This window comes from Amborella trichopoda, chromosome 3 (assembly GCF_054954075.1).
Source record: "Amborella trichopoda isolate Santa Cruz 75 chromosome 3, AtrichopodaSantaCruz75HAP2 v2.0, whole genome shotgun sequence".
In the NCBI taxonomy this organism is placed as follows: Eukaryota; Viridiplantae; Streptophyta; class Magnoliopsida; order Amborellales; family Amborellaceae; genus Amborella; species Amborella trichopoda.
The window spans coordinates 17697191-17715411 of record NC_142338.1 but is presented as its reverse complement, the minus strand read 5'-3'; the positions used below and the strand labels follow the sequence as shown (position 1 = coordinate 17715411).

At 37.6% G+C, this 18221-nt stretch overlaps 1 protein-coding gene across 3 annotated transcripts in view; it reads right to left on the bottom strand.

Annotated features, from left to right (window-relative positions):
- Window positions 1-18221, bottom strand: part of ECHID (enoyl-CoA hydratase/isomerase D) — a 44886-nt gene that overhangs the window by 6049 nt on the left and 20616 nt on the right. For all 3 annotated transcript variants that reach the window (XM_020665030.2, XM_088860282.1, XM_006840660.4), the window contains exons 4-7: window positions 10339-10377; window positions 10151-10249; window positions 9136-9183; window positions 7213-7308 (exon numbers count right to left, since the gene is read on the bottom strand). In XM_020665030.2, coding sequence (XP_020520689.1) covers window positions 7213-7308; window positions 9136-9183; window positions 10151-10249; window positions 10339-10377 — 282 coding nt within the window. The remainder of the gene's footprint in view (window positions 1-7212; window positions 7309-9135; window positions 9184-10150; window positions 10250-10338; window positions 10378-18221) is intronic.

The following is an 18221-nucleotide window of genomic DNA, read 5'->3' as shown; positions in this document are numbered from 1 at the left end:
TCTGGTGGACATGACCTCATTTTGTATTTTAATTTTAATTTTTTTCTACAAATCCAAATCATGTGAAATTTTAGGCATCTATTCTTCTCATCAATGCGCACCTAATAAAAATATTAAAAAAAAATAACTCGCAAAATATAAATTGATCAAAATACCCCTGAAATATTTTTGGGGCATTTTAGTCAATTTATTTTTACGAAATATTTTTATTGGATTCTAATATTTTTAAAGAACACACACACAAAATTTCAAGTGATTTGGATTTATTGACAAAAAATAAAATTCAAAAATGAAATGCAATCATGATCATTGGATCGGCTCAGATTGAATTTGGGTCGTTGGGCTTATATGTAGTTGTACGCTAGTGGGCCTACGCCAGCATTTCCCTTTATAATTATATTATCTTGATTTAGGTAGTGGCATTGTGTAAGACTATCATTATAAATATTATTTGTGGCAAGTCTACACGTGGTGGCATTGTGAATAAGTATATCATTGTAAAAAAAAAATTTTTGATACTATATCATTGTAAATATTTTTTTTTCTTGATTCTAAGTTTGGCTTATACATACTCTTTTTATCTATAATGTTTCATAAATAAATTTTTTTTGCTAGTAGGAACTAATTCATGCTTGTCAAAATGAAGATTTCTTTCAAGTCTACATGTAGTGGCACTGAGAATAACTATATCATTGTAAATTTTTGTTTTATTGATACTATATTATTGTAACTATTTTTTTTCTTGATTCTAAGTTTGGCTTATACATATCCTTTTTATCTATAATGTTGCATAAATAAAAAAATTTTGCCAGTAGGAACTAATTCATGCTTGTCAAGATGAAGATTTGTGACGAGTCTATATGTAGTGGCATTGTGAATGACTATATCATTGTAAATATGTTTTTTATTGATATTATGTCATTGTAAATTTTTTTTTTCTTGACTCTTGGTTTGGCTGATACAAACAATTTTTATCTATAATGTTGCATAAATAAAATATTTTTGTCAGTAGGAACTAAAATATTTTTGCCAATAGAAGTATTTTTCATGAACAACAAAGAAAACTTCATGAACTACCCCTACACATTATCACTACACATGGTGATTATTTTTCATGTTGAATCGTCAGGTTCATTTTTAACCATTTACATCTTAAAATAGTTGAACCAGGGCAAAATCCAGGTAATACCTTACATGGCAACATGGGGTCAGAGTTTATACCAACAGAAAAGATAAAATTATCTTTAATTACTACCAAAAAGTGATAAGTAGTAGGGTACATAGGTTCAAACATACTTGACAGGGGTTATGGGAGATCTTTCTGTGTGCAATAGTGTCCCTAGCAATGTAAGAAAGCATATGGTGGCCATTCTTAAGGCTACCAAGGGTAAAAAAGTCGCAAAGCAGAGGATGGATGAAGAGATAGCTATCTTATATACGTCATCGAGCAGGATGGATCCAGAAGAGCAATATAATCATGACTTGGAGATGGCCACAATAATAAGCTTGCACAAAACGTACCAGAGGGAAAATAGGTTCGGAATGCCTGGTGGTTATGGCATGGGCATGCATGGCAGGCCCAGCTCGAGCATGCATGGCGGGCCCAGCGCGAGCATACATGGAGGGCCCAGCTCGAGCATGCATGGCAGGCCCAGCTCGAGCATGTATGGCCACCCAAGCTCGAATATACATGGAAGGGTTGGTGGCAATATGTATCCAAATACACTAGACGTTGAGGAAATTATTCCTGACTTATCTAGGAGCACTAATATTGCAGGTCATAATCGCATAGACCCATTTCTCTCAAAGCCAAGTCACAACAGATGACCCTCAAAGGCATGGTGAAAGGTACAAGGAACATATTGGGCAGATATGTCAGTAAATGGTTATATGATAAAGTGATCCCATTTGATGCAGCCAATAGCCAATATTTTCAGCCTATGATCAACGCAATCCAAAGAGCCGAGCCTAGGGTAAAGCCCCCGATTGCATATGAGCTCGGTGGGCCGATCTCGGATGAAAAGGTGGATGAAGTTAAGAAGTGGATTGAAGAGTATAAACAGAGTTAGCCAAGAACATGCTTACTCTCATGAGTGATAGTTGGTTGAATAAAGTTAGCAAGAAGGAATATCTTCTTGGCCTATTGCCCAAAAGGTACGGCCTTCTTGACTAACAAAGACATCTCAGAGAAAAAGAAGGATGCAAACATCTTGGTACAACCATATGACCAAATAGTGGAGGAGGTGGGAGATAAGCATGTGATCCAGTTTATTACGAACAATACGAGTTTCTACTGGCAGCAAGTCGATGGATAAGAGGAAGCATCTAGTATGGACCCTGTGTGCTGCACACAGCATCAATCTTATGTTAGAGGAGATTGACAAGATCAAAATTATGAAGGAGACTCTAGAGGCAGTGAGGTTCATGTCAAGATTTATATATAACCACTCTAAAATTTTATTTTTTTTAGATAACAATCTGTGAAAAAAGAGATAATCAGGCCTGCCATAACCTGCTTTGCGACAAATTACTTAGCTGTGGACTCCATTCGGGAATCCCAAGTTGCATTGAAGAGATTGTTTACCAACGAAGAGTGGTCAAACGACCACCTCTTGAAGTCCATAAATGGGCTAAAAATGGAGGGCATAGTCACAGATAGGAGGTTCTGGTCTCAGTGTTCCAGTGTCATAAGGCCACTGCCCCTTTGGTCACAGTGTTAACAATAGTTGATGCTGACAAGAAAGCTACCATGAGCATCATTTATGAAGGTATTGAGAGGGCCAAATCAGCTATGGGGAAGAAGTGTAGTTTTGCTAGTAAAGTGATTGACAATCATAAAAAAGGTGGGACACCAAATTTGGTCGCCCAATTCATTATGCAAGTACATATATATTTATATCCTTAGAATGTTTAATTCTAAAATATTTTTAATGTGCATTTAAATGACCTTTTTCTATCTATGTATTTTCTAGGTTTCTACTTCAGCCCAAATTTTTTCTATTTGACACCTGAACATCCTCACAAGATTATGGAAGGAGTCAAATACATTATTGCCAAGCTGAAGAGAAGCCATCGAAACCAACTGCGTCAATACATGACTTAAGAGTTAATATTTGGGTAAGAACTTCATTGAGTTGTTATATTTGTGAGGAATAACTAATGCACTAAAATGAAATATTTTGTTTTGGCTTTCTATGTATAGGGATGCTGTAGAATCCTTCGAAACTAGACTTGTCAGGAATTCTAGATGCTTTTTGCATTTTAATCTAGCTGAATGATGGGAGATATATGGTGGTGATGCACCACACCTAAGGAGCATAGCAATCAAGGTGCTCTCTCTCAGACATGTTTTTCCACTAGGTGTGAGCGAGTCTGGAATGCGTTCCAATGGTTGTACACTGCTAAGAGGAATCGACTCGCTTCAGAGAGGCTTCATAAGCTAGTTTACGTTTATTACAACTTGAACCTCCGAGAGCGATAAATAAGAAAAAAGCTTGAAGACTACGGGCCAATAGACTTGGACACTATTTGTCACAGACACAGCAAAACAATGGGTAGTAGAGGAAGAGGAGCCAATGTTACATAAGAAAGCGTTCCTCGAGGCTATGGATAAAGAATATCATGAAAAAGGTGATGAGCAGCATGAAAGAGGAAGCAACATGTCGACATATCCACAATTCGTTAGAGATGTCCGTGGTGTTGCACCTAATGAGAGAGAGTGGGAAGGGAGTACAAAGGAAAGTAAGAGAGATGATTCTGATGCCGCTCTATCCCAACCAAACTATTCACATACCGCGTCCCAACAACAAGGGAGTAGGAGCGAGCATGACAATGTAAGTGAGCATGAAGGATAGACAAACTTTGGGGATTTTGGATTAAGAGCGCAATAAAACACTAACATTTAGGGATTTGGGTAGTCAAGTGCCCATTATTTTGGATGATTCATTCTTAGATCGAGTCAATGAATTGTCACGCGAATTCAATGAATGGCACCAGCGTGACCAAGATTAAGAACGACATCGTCTTTCATATTGGTATTAGGTCGTATTTTACAAATTGTATGTTTTATTGTAGTCCATGTATGATGATATACTTCATGCATGATAATTTTATACTTCTCCTTTTGTGTGATGTAAATTTAATGATTAACAGTAATTCATACAGGGAAATAACATCTCAATATTCACATATTGATGCAAAAAAATTCAAGTTCTTAATGGAGTACCCCCATTTCTTATTGGATTCTTAAAAAACAACATATATAATGAATTTTAATAATTTTTTTGGAATTTTTTAAGGATGGATTTGACCGATTCGGCCGATTCCCAATCCGAATTGCCGATTCACCGATCCGGATGGGTTTTTGGGGTGCTCGACCTGGGGCACCAATCTGTTTTTTAAACCACTAATGTGAAGCATCTGTAAAGATATAAAATATAATGAATTCAAGTTTAGTAATAATAGGAGTAGAAACGAGGAAGTAGTTAAGAGGAAACGAGCCCGAGTATAAATTGGCTAGTGTTTGGCAATTTGCAGCGCTAAATCGCAGGCTCAACTCTTACCAAATGTATCAAAAAAAAAAAAAAAAAATTAAATTCATCAAAAAAACAACAAGAAGGAATTATTTAAGATTTATGGCCAAGAAATACCTAAAAGAAAGTATTTTCAATATCTTGAGTCAATAATATAGAAAAATGGAGAAATTGAGGAAGATGTCACACAGAGAATTAGAGCTGGGTGGGCGAAGTGGAGATGTGCAACCAGAGTTTTATGTGATTGCCGCATATCAATGAAGTTGAAGAGGAAGTTCCATAGGACAGTTGTGAAACCTACTTTGCTTTATGGGATGGAATATTCGGCGGTCAAGAAACAACATACCCATAGGATGAGTGTAGCAGAGATGAGAATGTTGAGTTGGATGAGTGACAAGACAAGAAAGGATAAAATTCAGAACGAATATATTCGAGGAACTTAGGGGTAGCTCCAATAGGAGGCAAGATGAGGTAAAGTAGGTGGGCTAGCCATTTGCAACATAGACCCAATACAATACCAGATAGGAAGTGCAATTTGGTTCAAGTAGAAGGCTTTGAAAGGGAAAGAGAAAGGCTCAAAGGACATGGATAGAAATAGCGAGAAACGATATGGGGATTTATAGTCTTACTGAGGGTATGATCCTTGATAGAAAAATATGGTGGAAAGATTCTTGTAGTTGATCCCAAATAGTTGGGATAAGGCTCTAATGATGATGATGATGATAATCTGTAAAGCATATAGAATTGAGTTGTAGACTATCTTGCTTTCCTATTTCTACATAGAAGTTCAAGTCTACATATAATGACAGCCACAATTGATTAAGGTGGATATGACAGACACTTATAGGAGGCAGCAAGAGCCCTTGCATGAGAGGGAAAAATAGGACCGCACAGAATACAAGAGGGAGGCAATTATCATCAGCATCCAATTCCTCCAAAGTCTATGCCATCCCCAAGACAGCCATCATTGGGATGAGCATCCCAGTTCTTATACATTGGTTCATAATTATATTCTAATCTCCTCCTAGTAAAAAAACTACCAGTATAATGGACATATATCAACAATTTAAATAGATAGTGTTAAAGATGTTCAGCTTGACAACGTGAATATGATTGTTGGCGTTCCAAATTCCCTCTACAATTGAGTAGGTCTAGCTATAGGATAGAACCTTCATTGCTAGACAATATAAATTTGAACGCCCAACCCCCCCGAGAGAACCAAAAACAAACACGCAACATATAGGTCCTACCAGGATATGCATTCATGTAAACCATAATAAGCAGGGACTCATCAATGTGCAAATTGTATAGAGCACAATGAAAAAGAGAAAAGGTTTGAAGGTGCATTTCTCTCCCCCATTTATGGTTTTTTTACTAGTGAGAAAGTTGGGGTATATTCTTTGTTTATTTCATAAATGTTTACCTTTAATTACTGAAAACATAATGTTTTCGACGGAATTACAGTTTAATTTCAGAACATCTAGATTACTGCATTGTGTCTTAATTTTGTAAAGTTGTTTCATATGACACACAAGAACTATGATTAATTTTGTTAATTAAAAGGATAAAGACCAATTATTTAAACATAGGAATTTATATGAAATTGAAGTGATTCGTAGGTAATGCAACGTCACAGTTTAGAAATTAATTTGGTCTAGGAACTTAGTTACTATTCTCTTTTCCTTTCTCCAAGTACTTTGATATAGCTCTAACATGGAATATATAGTTTTTGGAAGTAGGATCTGTATTCAAATACAAGGTTCCACAACTAAGGGTTTTCATTAATTTACTTAAATATTTTCTTCCAAAACAAGTATCCATAAAGATGAGATCAGAGTCCCATCTATTAAGAAGTATACTTCCATCTTCCATGAGTATCCACTTTCCACAAGTTGGATCGGGGATTCTATAGGCAGTTGTAATCCAGAATAGGATGTCTATGCATCAAAAGAGAACCGCCATTCCTGGAAGATCCCACTTCCAACTGTAAATGCACAAGCTAGATTTCAATATCAGAATCTCATAAAAGGGCAAGCTTGTATGACATACCCGCAGACAAGATTGCAACTAATCTAGGAGTAATTGTGCATGGAGCAGGAACAATAAATAGAAAGATTAGGTTAGTAGAAGCAAGACAATGAGGATCAAGAGTTAATCACTGATTTATTGCAGGAACACCAGCCTGGGTAAAAGGTTCCTTCAATAACACGAGGACTGACTAGGCCTCGTAGAGCAAAAGTATCATGAATGTCAGTTTTGAAGCATATCCTACTCAAATCAACTAACTATGATTGAGTCCACTATTTCAGCAAGTTAGAAATCATAATCAAATGGCTTTAAAACATCCCAGTGCAAAAGCATGGCAAAATGGTAAAATGCCGAGATGCTTTTCAAGTTCAATTTCAAACAGGTGACCATGGTTATCAGCCCAACATTACAAAAAGATAAAAAGTAAGTAAAGGATACATCATAAAGTTTGTAACTGCGAAACTTAAAGTTAGATTAGTTGAATTGCCACCACAAAATGCAAAAAGGAAAAGAAAAAGCAAGAGAATTGATGCACAATGTTACAGCATTATCTGATCCACAATGCAATCTGATTTTAGAATGTAACAACCTTTAGTACTTAACCTGCCATTATTCCTGAATAATACCATAAAATGGACTTTTATCATCTTACCGGCACCACCATGTTTACAAGGCCCATTTTCTCTGCTTCTTGGGCACTATAGAATCGTGACAGAAACCACATTTCACGAGCTTTTTTAGGCCCAACCTGATTGAACAGGAACACCATTCTAGAATTCAGAAATAAGAAAATCAAATTCACAAAAGAAATAAGAACTAGAATCAGCATAATGTCACAAAGTTGACATGATGTACAGTAACTGCTATGCATATTCTATGAAATACTTTAAAGATCCATAAGTCCAAAGTTGCAGCATGGGCTCAAAGAACATGAGTGCAACCAGAAGACATTACTCCAAAACAGTCCTTTTACATACCCAGGAATGGAGAACTCAGCAGCAAGAATATTCAAATATAGCAGAATTGGCATGACAATATGAAAATGGAAAATAATGTAACAGTTTACTTTTCTTCTTGGTTCCAAACAGTCAGCATCCATCAGCAAAATACCACATCCCATGCCCTTCTAATGGCACCAACAGAAAAACAAGCTTATATATGAAGACCGCAGATTAGATATCTTTAAGTCGTTATTCGCCTTTATGCCTACAACTATTCTATCCATAACTGTATCGCTGAAGGCCACTCTAGACCACACAATATAAATCTCAGTTAAAAGGACCTTCTCTCAGACCTAGCGTATGTGTCCTGCCTCATCTCTACCCTGCACACCTCTCAAGTTCCTCCACGCCAAACCTTCTTCCACACAAATGCTAAAATCAAGTCATTGATAAAGGATGAGTGAAAACACTTGACATTTAACTAGACATGCAAAGGTATTGTACATAGCCACCATCCACTGCCTTACCCAGTAAAGTTTGAAGTTTTTGGGCAGCATCTCATATAAGTTGTACAGAGCCACCAAGTAACCCAAAATCTACTCAAAGGATTAAGCCATAAAATTAATAAAGAACACATAAAAGAGGATCCTGATCCCATTACTCCGCAAAATTAAGAAGCTCAATGGAGATATAGAAGCATGAATCCATCTATTATTAAAAAATTAATTAACATGGAAACTCCCCATCTGCATGGTTATAAGCCCATTAAAGGTCACCATGGTAGAGAACACCTAGCCTCACGATATATTTCTGTCCCACTACTCCATAGATATGTTGTATATCAGGTCCACCTTTATGTAAATGCTTGAACCTTCCTTAAAATGTTTTCATTTTCTTTTTTGTGCATTTTTCTTTGAGTGGGCGGGTGGTTTTTTGTTTTCTTTGTTTTGTGGGTTTTTTTTTGCTTTTTTTTTTTTTTTTTTTTTTTTTTTTTTTGGGGGGATGGAGCCAGGGGGGCGGGGGGGGGGGGGGGGCGGGTGTAACCAAGGGAAGGAGCTTGCAGTTTTAATGATACACACCACTAGGCCGCAAAGTCTAGAAGCATTAAGATGAATGTCAGGCCTCATCCCAACCAAAACAACAATCATATTATATCATATCATATTTTAATAATTATATATTAATGTCCAATAATGTAAATAATTGCAACGCACAATAATTTGAACATCTATCTCTCTCTCTCTCTCAGTATATGTGTGTTTATATATATATATATATATATAGGAAAATCATTTTGTTAGCCCGAGTGCTAACAGAACAGTATTAGCCCAACCCTGATCCAATCTTGACAGATCCAACAACAATGAGTACAGGCACTGTTTGATTTTTAATTTTTTTTTTATATGTGCTCCTCACCAAGATGATCGAGAAAATAAAATAAAAATAATAATATGCAAATTTTTGAATGACCTCTATGCATGTATATATATATATATATATATATGATGCATATCAATATATGTATGTAAGTAACCATGTATGTCTTATGTAAGAAAGCTAGACTGAAATAAAGATCCATGAATGATTATGATCCTCAAGGAAAAAAAAAGTTTATAATATTATCAGGAGCCTACCAATCGAGACATGATGCTACAGCCATAACCTGCATCAAAGCTTCCAACCTGTAATAAAGAGTAGAGAAATAAATTCCTTTTATTGAAGTACAGGATTCAAGCTCCATGATGCTCCTCACAACAAAAATCCAATTGTCTTTTTATTGATTAAAAACAGTAACTACAACAATAACATTCCATAATTGTACAGTTCTACATGCAATATTCTATTGCACTTATTTAACAGTAAAATTTTGAAGAAAACATAACCAAAGATATAGCAATGTCCCAATTCCTAGTATTTTACTTCCTCGTGAGAATCCAAAGATCATGCTTCTTTGTGTTCCATGAGAATTGAAACCTGTTGCCTTCATTTAGAATTAACCATATCGATGTGCATATCTTCACCAAAGGTATAATCTTTTTACACAGCTAAAAAAGAAGGGGTCGGGTCCTGATCTAAGTGAATTAACAGCCTTATTGAGACTCGATGGATAGTGTGAGGTTTGAGGTGTGGAGAGTTGGCTTGAATGAGTCCGGAATCAAATCGCCAAGTCCTAAAACTATGGTTTTATCCCCTGAGGATTCATTCTTTTTCCAAGGAGTGCTATTGTTATTGGTATGTCATCAGACCCTTGTTATAGGTAAATCTTGTAGTTCCCCCATGCACAAATCAACACATGGATGGAATATATCCATTCCATCTTAACTCATACAAAATCAAAACACAACCTCAAAAAAGAAAATTGCCAAAAAGAAAAACAAAAACACTGGAAAATCCAAGAAAAAGAAAGTGCATTACAATAAAGTGCAATCAATTAACAATTTGCATAAATAGGAACCAGAGGATCAAATATTAGGATTTAGGAGGGCCTTCAAACTCTACAAATACTAGTAAAAACTGAAAAGGGTAACATAATTACACATGAGACTCCACAATAGAAATACGGGAACCAAGCATTGAATGTTGATCAGGTATCCTTAACAAGCATATTCACCAACGGGAAGAAAACCATTCTATGTAAGAGAAAAGAACCTTAGGGCCAGTCTGTCCGAAAACAGCATTATCTGCAGCAATTGTTAGATCACAAACCATGTGTAAAATATGCCCACCACCAACAGCATAACCTGCAACCTAATTTACATATGGAGTTCAAGTTAGGAATTTACATAAACAAATATTTTAAAAAAAACTTCAAGAATTGAGGTAAATAGTAAGTGTACCATAGCAAGCACTGGTTTGGGAAGGCGGCGTATCTGTACCTGGATAACATAAAAGAGGATGAGTAACATTTCAAAAAAAAAAAGTTAAAAGAGGATGAGTAACATAGTGATCAAAAAATAAAAGTTAAAAAGGAAAACAGCATTTAGGATCCCATAAGAAACCATTCCCTAGTTATTATGGTCAGGAATGTGTGCAGGTCTTCCTAAATAAAAGAGAACAGTGTATGCAATAACTAGTAAGCATAAATGACAGAATATTGGGAAATTACTGTTAAATCTTCTTTCTGACCCAAAGCCATAAAAAAATATTTCAGCATAATCCCAAGTGTATGGGCATGTTCCATTAATGGTCCCCAAAACCATCAAACCATACCCAAATTGAAAATAAGGACCCATCTCATTTTTTGTTTAGGAGAAAATCTTTCAATGCATCCTAAATAGTCCTCTATACAGTGGATCATAAAAAGCAACGATGCTATGCTAGTCAAAGGGAAGAATGAGAGCAGATCATCTTTCCTACGGACACTAGAACCCATACAAGGCATCTTAGGAGTTTCACTCACTAGAAGAGAAATTTGCTGCAGAAAGATAAGCTCGAATGCATTAATCTACCCACTCATGAGCCTTAATCTTCTTAACGATACACCAGGTTCTTAAGATTTAAATATGAAATCCAACAACCCATTGGCCACCAAAGCACACAATGATTTAAAGACCCTTCACAAAACCACCCTAATCAAGGTAAACAATGTAAGAAATGAAATCCATAATCCTTATGGCTTCCAGATAGCACTTTGGTGATGACTTCATATGGTTCCCTAACCCCATGTCCCTAGCTCTAGCCTTCTTCCATAATAAGGGTAAAGTAAATAGCATTGATCCTTAGCTCTAGCCTTCTTCCATAATTAATGTCCCTAGCTCTAGCCTTCTTCCATAATAAGGGTAAAGTAAATAGCATTGATCCTTTCGTGGCCATAAAACTCCTCAAAAAACATTCTAGAGGAAAGTTAATTGGGAACCATCTGGTATGAAAGCCTTATCTCTATGAAAAATCAAACTAAATATCACATTCTTAGCTTAAAGTAGACTAACCTGTTCCTTGCAGACTTGGAGGATTTTGGAGACATCAAATTTTGGAGACTTAGTATCAACTGAGTGTGTTCATATCCAAGGGAGGAAAAATCCATGGTGGAAAGACTAGCAAACTTAGTTCTTAATACTAGAAGGGGGTTATGGATGCCTTGCTCAGTTTGTTTGAAGTGCTTTTTCTAATTTGCTTTGTATGCGTTTACTTCAATGAAATTATTATAATAAATAAAATGCCTTTTCCTTCAGCCTATAGCCTCAGACAAAGACCTTAACCAAGAATAACCCAAAGGATTTGAGAGCCCATACTATGTTATCATCCATAGCCCCTTTCCTCACAACTGTTCTATATCTTCCAACAACTACAGAAGTTGGCCCATCACTTAACATCAAGGTTTCCCTCCAAATGAGAACCAATACACATTTTCTCCTTCAAAAAGCCACAATGTGCCTCACACTCAAAACTCAACAAAAATGCAACTCCCAAATTATCCAATGAACATACCCAAAGAGCTATCACTTCTCCACTACCTCCCATCTCATGCTTCATTTCTTCACTGGAAAATCATACTAATGTCCTATGAAAGACCTTCCTCCCCAAGGATCAATCATTATAACATTCAACCGCCATTCCCCCAAAAATAAATAAAAAAACCAGCAATTAAATCTTATTTTCTTTTTTTCCTCATTAACAGAATTTCTTTTTTTTTTTGGGTAAATTAGTGGGGATTTGGACCCCTCCCCATTTTCATTAATAGTGAAAGAAAGAAAGGAATATAGAGCGTACGTTACAGTTCTTTCGTATTTTGTCCTAGCCATATCAAAAGAGATGACAGAAGATAGGAAGTCCAGTGGTCGGGCTCTCCAAACCGTGGCCTTAGAGCGGGTTGCAGCTTTTTTAGCCAACTCATCCGCCACCATGTGGGCCCCACGATAGATGTGTAATATGTTCCAAGAACGGCCCGCAAGGTGGTGAGTGCAATTTGATGCAGCAATGTGAAGAATTCAAGGGGGCTCATGGCGTCCAACGATAGAGTACACCAAAATATGTGAATCACTTTTGATAAGCAACGGGAAGTACTGCATCTCAATAACCAGATAGATGCCTCTTCAACAGCTGAAAATTCGGCAACATTGTTGGTTGTATGGCTCAATAGAGCAGCAAAGGCAGCAAGGAAGCCGCCGCCCATGTCGTTCCTGATGATTCCACCGCAACCAGCCATTCCAAGATTGCTAAGAGATGAACACTCAATGTTGAGTTTGTAGTGGCTTGCCAGTGTAGGAGACAACGAGATCAGAAAGGAGGATTTGGGTTGCATGGGGCACCATTGGATCGTGAGATTATCCACTATATGCCTCTCTGAAGGGTGAAAAGTCCATTCTTAAGCATTTGTCAGACTTGCAATGAAGGAAGAGATGCGATGCAACAATAGTTCTCTTTTGGATTTCTTTCCTTCAAAGATGCACCGGTTCCCTTTAGTCCAGAGGAGCCAAACTCTAATAGAGAACATGGAAGTCCTCGCATTGCAAAGGCCAACCAATCTAAACCGAAACTTGATCCACCTTGTGAACGTCATGATTGGGGACTGTTCGAGAAGTACACTTTTGCCAAATATCCAAAGGACAGACCTCCAAAGTACCTGCTAAAAAGAGCACCGCATAATTATATGATAAGAAACTCCTCCTCTTGGAGGTAGAGGGGTAAAATAGACTCCAAGGCCAAGCCCCGTGATTGGAGCAATCATGTGGTAGGCAATCAGCACGAAGGGAAAGCCAAGCAAACCATTTTGCTCTGGGGTGAGTCGATGCAGACCAGAGGGCTTTGAAAGCTAGTTGCACAGGGGTAGATTGGCGAACCTGATTCCATGCACTCCCAACTGTGAAAGAGCTATCATCAGAATTATCAAGACAAGGTCGTTCACCATGGGACAAATGGGGAGCATGTGGGATTCTACTTCCTCTCAAGCGTGAATGAGAGAACCTGAAGTTGGGAGAGGTATGGACCATCTTCGGGGCAAGCCTTCCAGGTAGTTAGACACTTTAGGCATGGCTAGGAGCCTAGGACACCCAGGTCTTGGTGGATGGTTGTATCTTATTTCTCCCACATCGAACTCTCGAATAGCCACAGGTGAGCCCAGAAATCAAAATAAGCTTTCCATCACCAACGATCCATTTCACATTGCTTCGCAACCTGTTAATCCCCAAAGTAATACATCTCCAAGCATGAGAGCAACTTTTAGCCTGAGTGAGCAAGATAGAAGAATTGCAAAAAATGTGTTTAAAATACCGGGCTAAGAGGGAAGATGGGCTTAAAATGATTCTCCACACTATTTTCGTCATACCCGCCATACTAAAACCATGGACATTTGGAGCCCCAAACCCCCTTCTTCAATTTTTAGTCATAAAGTGTTCCATCCGATCAGATGCAATTCTTGATTTCTGAGATCCCTGCTCACAAAAAAGTTACATTGGAGTCTCTCAATGATACTGCAAGTGTGACTAGGGAGTAGGAAGAAAGAAGCCAATAACTTGATGAGCCGCAAGTACAGACTTCAAAAGCTGTACAAGAAAGAAAACTTGCCTGACATGAGCTTCTTTTACTAATAGTCTTCCCAATTAAACTATGGCAATGTGTCTCAGAAGCCCGTGAAACAATGGAAGGCCAAGATACTTAACAAGGAGTTTTGCGGTCCCAAATTCAAGAGAATCATGCAACCTTTTTCAATCTTGCGTTTGCCCCAAAGAAAATAACTTTGCTTATCCTGTAATTGAGTTTCTAACCCGTAATCGAGCAAAACTCATTTAGGATATGTTTGACAGAGAGAGCCACTATGGAGGATAGAAAAGGAAGGCATAAAGATACAGTGATGAACCCAAGTAATGAAAACGTCTGGGAAACCCAATGCAAGAAATCTCTCTAAAATGAACTTACAAAATACACAATCATAAGCGCTACTCAAGTCCAACTACAAGCACATTTTAGGCTTGGCAAAATTATTGTAACATAAAGATACTAACTCATTGGCCATGAGGATATTATTAGTATCAATCTTCCCTTAAGAAATGCAACTTGGCAACGATGAATGAGACACTCGAGAACTTTCCTCAATCTATTTGCAACTATCTTACCGATTATTTTGTAAAAGAACAATTGGTCTAAATTCCTTCATGAAAGTAGGGCAAGCAACTTTTGGAATCAAACATATAAAGGTAAAATTTATCTCTTTCAAAAATTTACCTCTACCTCAAAAACCCTTCAGAGCAATGAAGTGGGATCATTTTTCATGATATCCCAACTGAATTTGTAGAACACCCCAAAACCATCAGGGCCTAAAGCATTTTCGGATTCATTTCCCAAACACAATCTTAATTTCCTCCAAAGTTTTTTCGCATATAAGTTCATTATATTGTTATTGTGATACCCACCCATCTGGAAGGAAATCATTGGCAATGAGTCCCAATGGAGATAATTCCTGAACCTCTGGTACCAAGAGGGCCTGAAAGTAGGAGATCATATGAGCTTGAAAGGCCTTTGGGTCCAAAATTTGATTTCCAGTTGGATCTTTTAAATGCAGGATTTTGTCATTTCGCCTCCTGGTGAGAGCAGACAAATGAAAAAAAGATCTAGTGTTAGAATCACCATCCTCCAACCAAGTTTCCCTTGACTTTGCCTCCATAGGCTCTCCTCCTATGCTAGTAGACATTGCAACTGATTAGACAGCTCAGCTTCTTTTTTAGGCAAAAGTTGTGTCACTAGGGTTATTCTGAACCATATCACGCAAAATTGATAAGCTGGCCCTAGTATGTTTTATTTTCATGCCCACATGCCCGAGAGAATTTTTATTCCATCTGGTGATATCCCCTCTTAATCTTTTTAGCTTTGATGCAAAACGGAACAATGGGCTACCTCCAATCTTCCCTTGCCAGGATTGCTTAATTAAATCTAATAAATCTGGTGCTCCCCGCCACATGGTAAAATATTTAAAAGGGTTAGGACCAGAGGGTGGGAGAACAGAGGAATAATCAACAATAAGGAATGATTTAAGGTCCCTTTAGGGAGTAATTCCACTTTGATTTAAGGTCCCTTTAGGGAGTAACTCCACTTTCGCTTCTGGCATGTTTATCAGCCATTCAGTTGTTGCCAAAGCTCTATCTAGGAGTTCATGACTACATCAGATACCGGTGCTGCTATTAGACCATGAGAACCACCCTTTAGGGGAGCCCAAGTCAACCAAAGCACAGTCAACTAGAATCTTTGCAAAGCTTCCAGTAACAGCACTGGTTTCACTACTGCCGCCATACTTCTCGGAACTATCCAAAATAGAGTTGAAATCTCCAAAACCAACCACGAACGTGAAAACCTAAGCTTGAGGTGACTAATATCCCATAAAACCTTCCTATCTAATGCGGAATTTCTGCCACCTGTTATAACAAGGATGCCCCGTACTAGGACAAAGAATTTCAACAGTTATGGCTTGGTCATGAATCTCAATAGCATTGACGTTATAAATATTCGGATTCTAAACCAACATTATTCTAGATTTTCCCTCCATCTTATTAATCACAAAAGAATTGTAGAAACCAATTTTCTTTGACCACTTTCCTGCTGATTCAGATTTCACCTTTGTTTCTAGTAAAAGACATACAGCAACACCAAGATTAATGGTAAGATTTTGAATATCTGATGTCCTTCCAATTGTGCTAACCCCTCTAATATTCCAAGAGATAATAGACATGAAAAAAAAAATTAAGAGGAAGAAGAGATACCTGGATGTTTATCACCCCCTCATTTTGCACAACATTAGTTTCCGGCAACCTGATTCCAGCCATGCGAGCTCAGAATTTTCACCCCAACTTGAGCGCACCCCCATGAGCCAACAAAGACCCCTCTCGTGAACTATCTAGAGTGCCAACAATAGGTTTCCATCACCTAGCATTTTCTAACGAGTTCAATGAGACATTCACACCTTCCACCAAAACTTCACCAAAATCATCGGAATATGCAATGACTAAATTCCGGTATTTTTCAGTAAGTTAACCATAATTACAACACCTGCCAAAATTTCAGTCAAGTTTCCGGCTAAAAAATTCTGAGCAGAGGAAATTTGTTTACCTTCACCCGCATGAGGCGATGGAATTTTGGTACCAACCAAGTTCACGGCCTCAGCTGAAATCAAACAGATGTGATCCTCCGAAATTTCGCTACGACCAACAAAATTTTGCCCAACAATCTTCTCATTTACCTCCAATTGAGTTTCCTTTAAGACGTCCTTCATCATATCATCTTTTGCATTTGTTTTAGGAACTTCAAGCACCCAATTGAGTTTCCTTTTAGATGCCATTTATCATATTATCTTTTGAATTTGACTTAGGAACTTTAAGCATCGCCTTCCCAACTAGTCCTAATTTTTCATGGCTATTGCCAAATTTTGAGCCACCAAATTGTGCAATCTTATCATTGTCTAATGAAGAGACCACAAAAACCAAAGGCTCTCAGTGCGCACCACATTAGCATCTAGGAATGAAGGGTCCCACAAACCGGCTCAATTGGACTTTTCTATGCCAAGGAGAGTGAAGGGAAACCAGCATTGATGGTACGTGTATCCTTGGAACTGAGCAACTTTAATGCTTCAAATTTGTTTTCCTGTAGGTTGGTTGCCATTTTTTACGATGAAACTCTCCTTTTCTCCCCTTGACAACTCGCCAAACCTCTTCATCTTTCTTATTGCTGGATTTTTTTATAGCGTTTGATAAAAGTTGTAAAGGGGGAAACTGGCATACTTTCACCCAAACTATTGCTTTCACCCATTTGATAAGGAACAATTTAGGGAAAATCGGAACACCCACCCTCTTTCCCATTTACACTATTCACCTTAAGCAACTTGCTGCGCATGGGGGAGGCGCACGGCAGCTTTCGATGAAATTCAGACACTCGCACTCTAGGAAGAACCCATGAAGCCCTTTCTAAACCCGTGAAGCCCTTTTCTAAAAACCACTCATGGAGAAGAAGAAAACTCACGCTCACAGCTGCTGCCCTTTGCAAACCCTAGGTTGAAGAAGCGAAAGGGACTCGCTCACAGCAGCCGCTCGCTCCATCGCCATCATCACAAAGCAAGAACCCCAAATCAGTGAGTTTTTTTGTTTTTTTTACTTTTTATTATGAGGATAAACCCCAAATGACTGCAGTAAATTTTTTTTTGCCACGAGTTTTGCTAATGAACTCCAGATGAATGAGTTAACTCACTGATAAACCCCAGATCAATGAGTTAAATTTTTTTTTTTTTTTGCTACTATTTTGGCTCATAAACCCCAAGTCAATGAGTTAACTCACTGGTAAACCACAAATGAGTCAGTTTTTTTTTTTCTTTGCTGCTATTTTTACTGATAATTCCGAAATAGAGAAGTTAATTCGCTAATACACCCCAAATCAGTGAGTTCAATTTTTTTTTTGCTGTTAGTTTGGCTAATAAACCCAAATCAGTGAGTTTACTCACTCACTCATAAACCCCAAACCAGTGAGTTATTTGTTTTTGCTGAGTGAGTTGACTCACTGGGAAACCCTAAATCAGTGAGTTAATATTTTTTTTGCTACTACTTTTGATTATTCATGGATGTGCTTTGAGTTTGCTCTGTTTTTTTTTTTTTTATTTTCTATTGGTTATTTGTATCATATTACCACTATGTTTGGGTTATGTTTGTGCATTTCAGCACCTCAAATGTTTTTCCGTCTATGGATTGTACGTATATAAACCAGTTGTTTACTTCTGAACTACTATAAGTTGACACTTCTTTTTGTG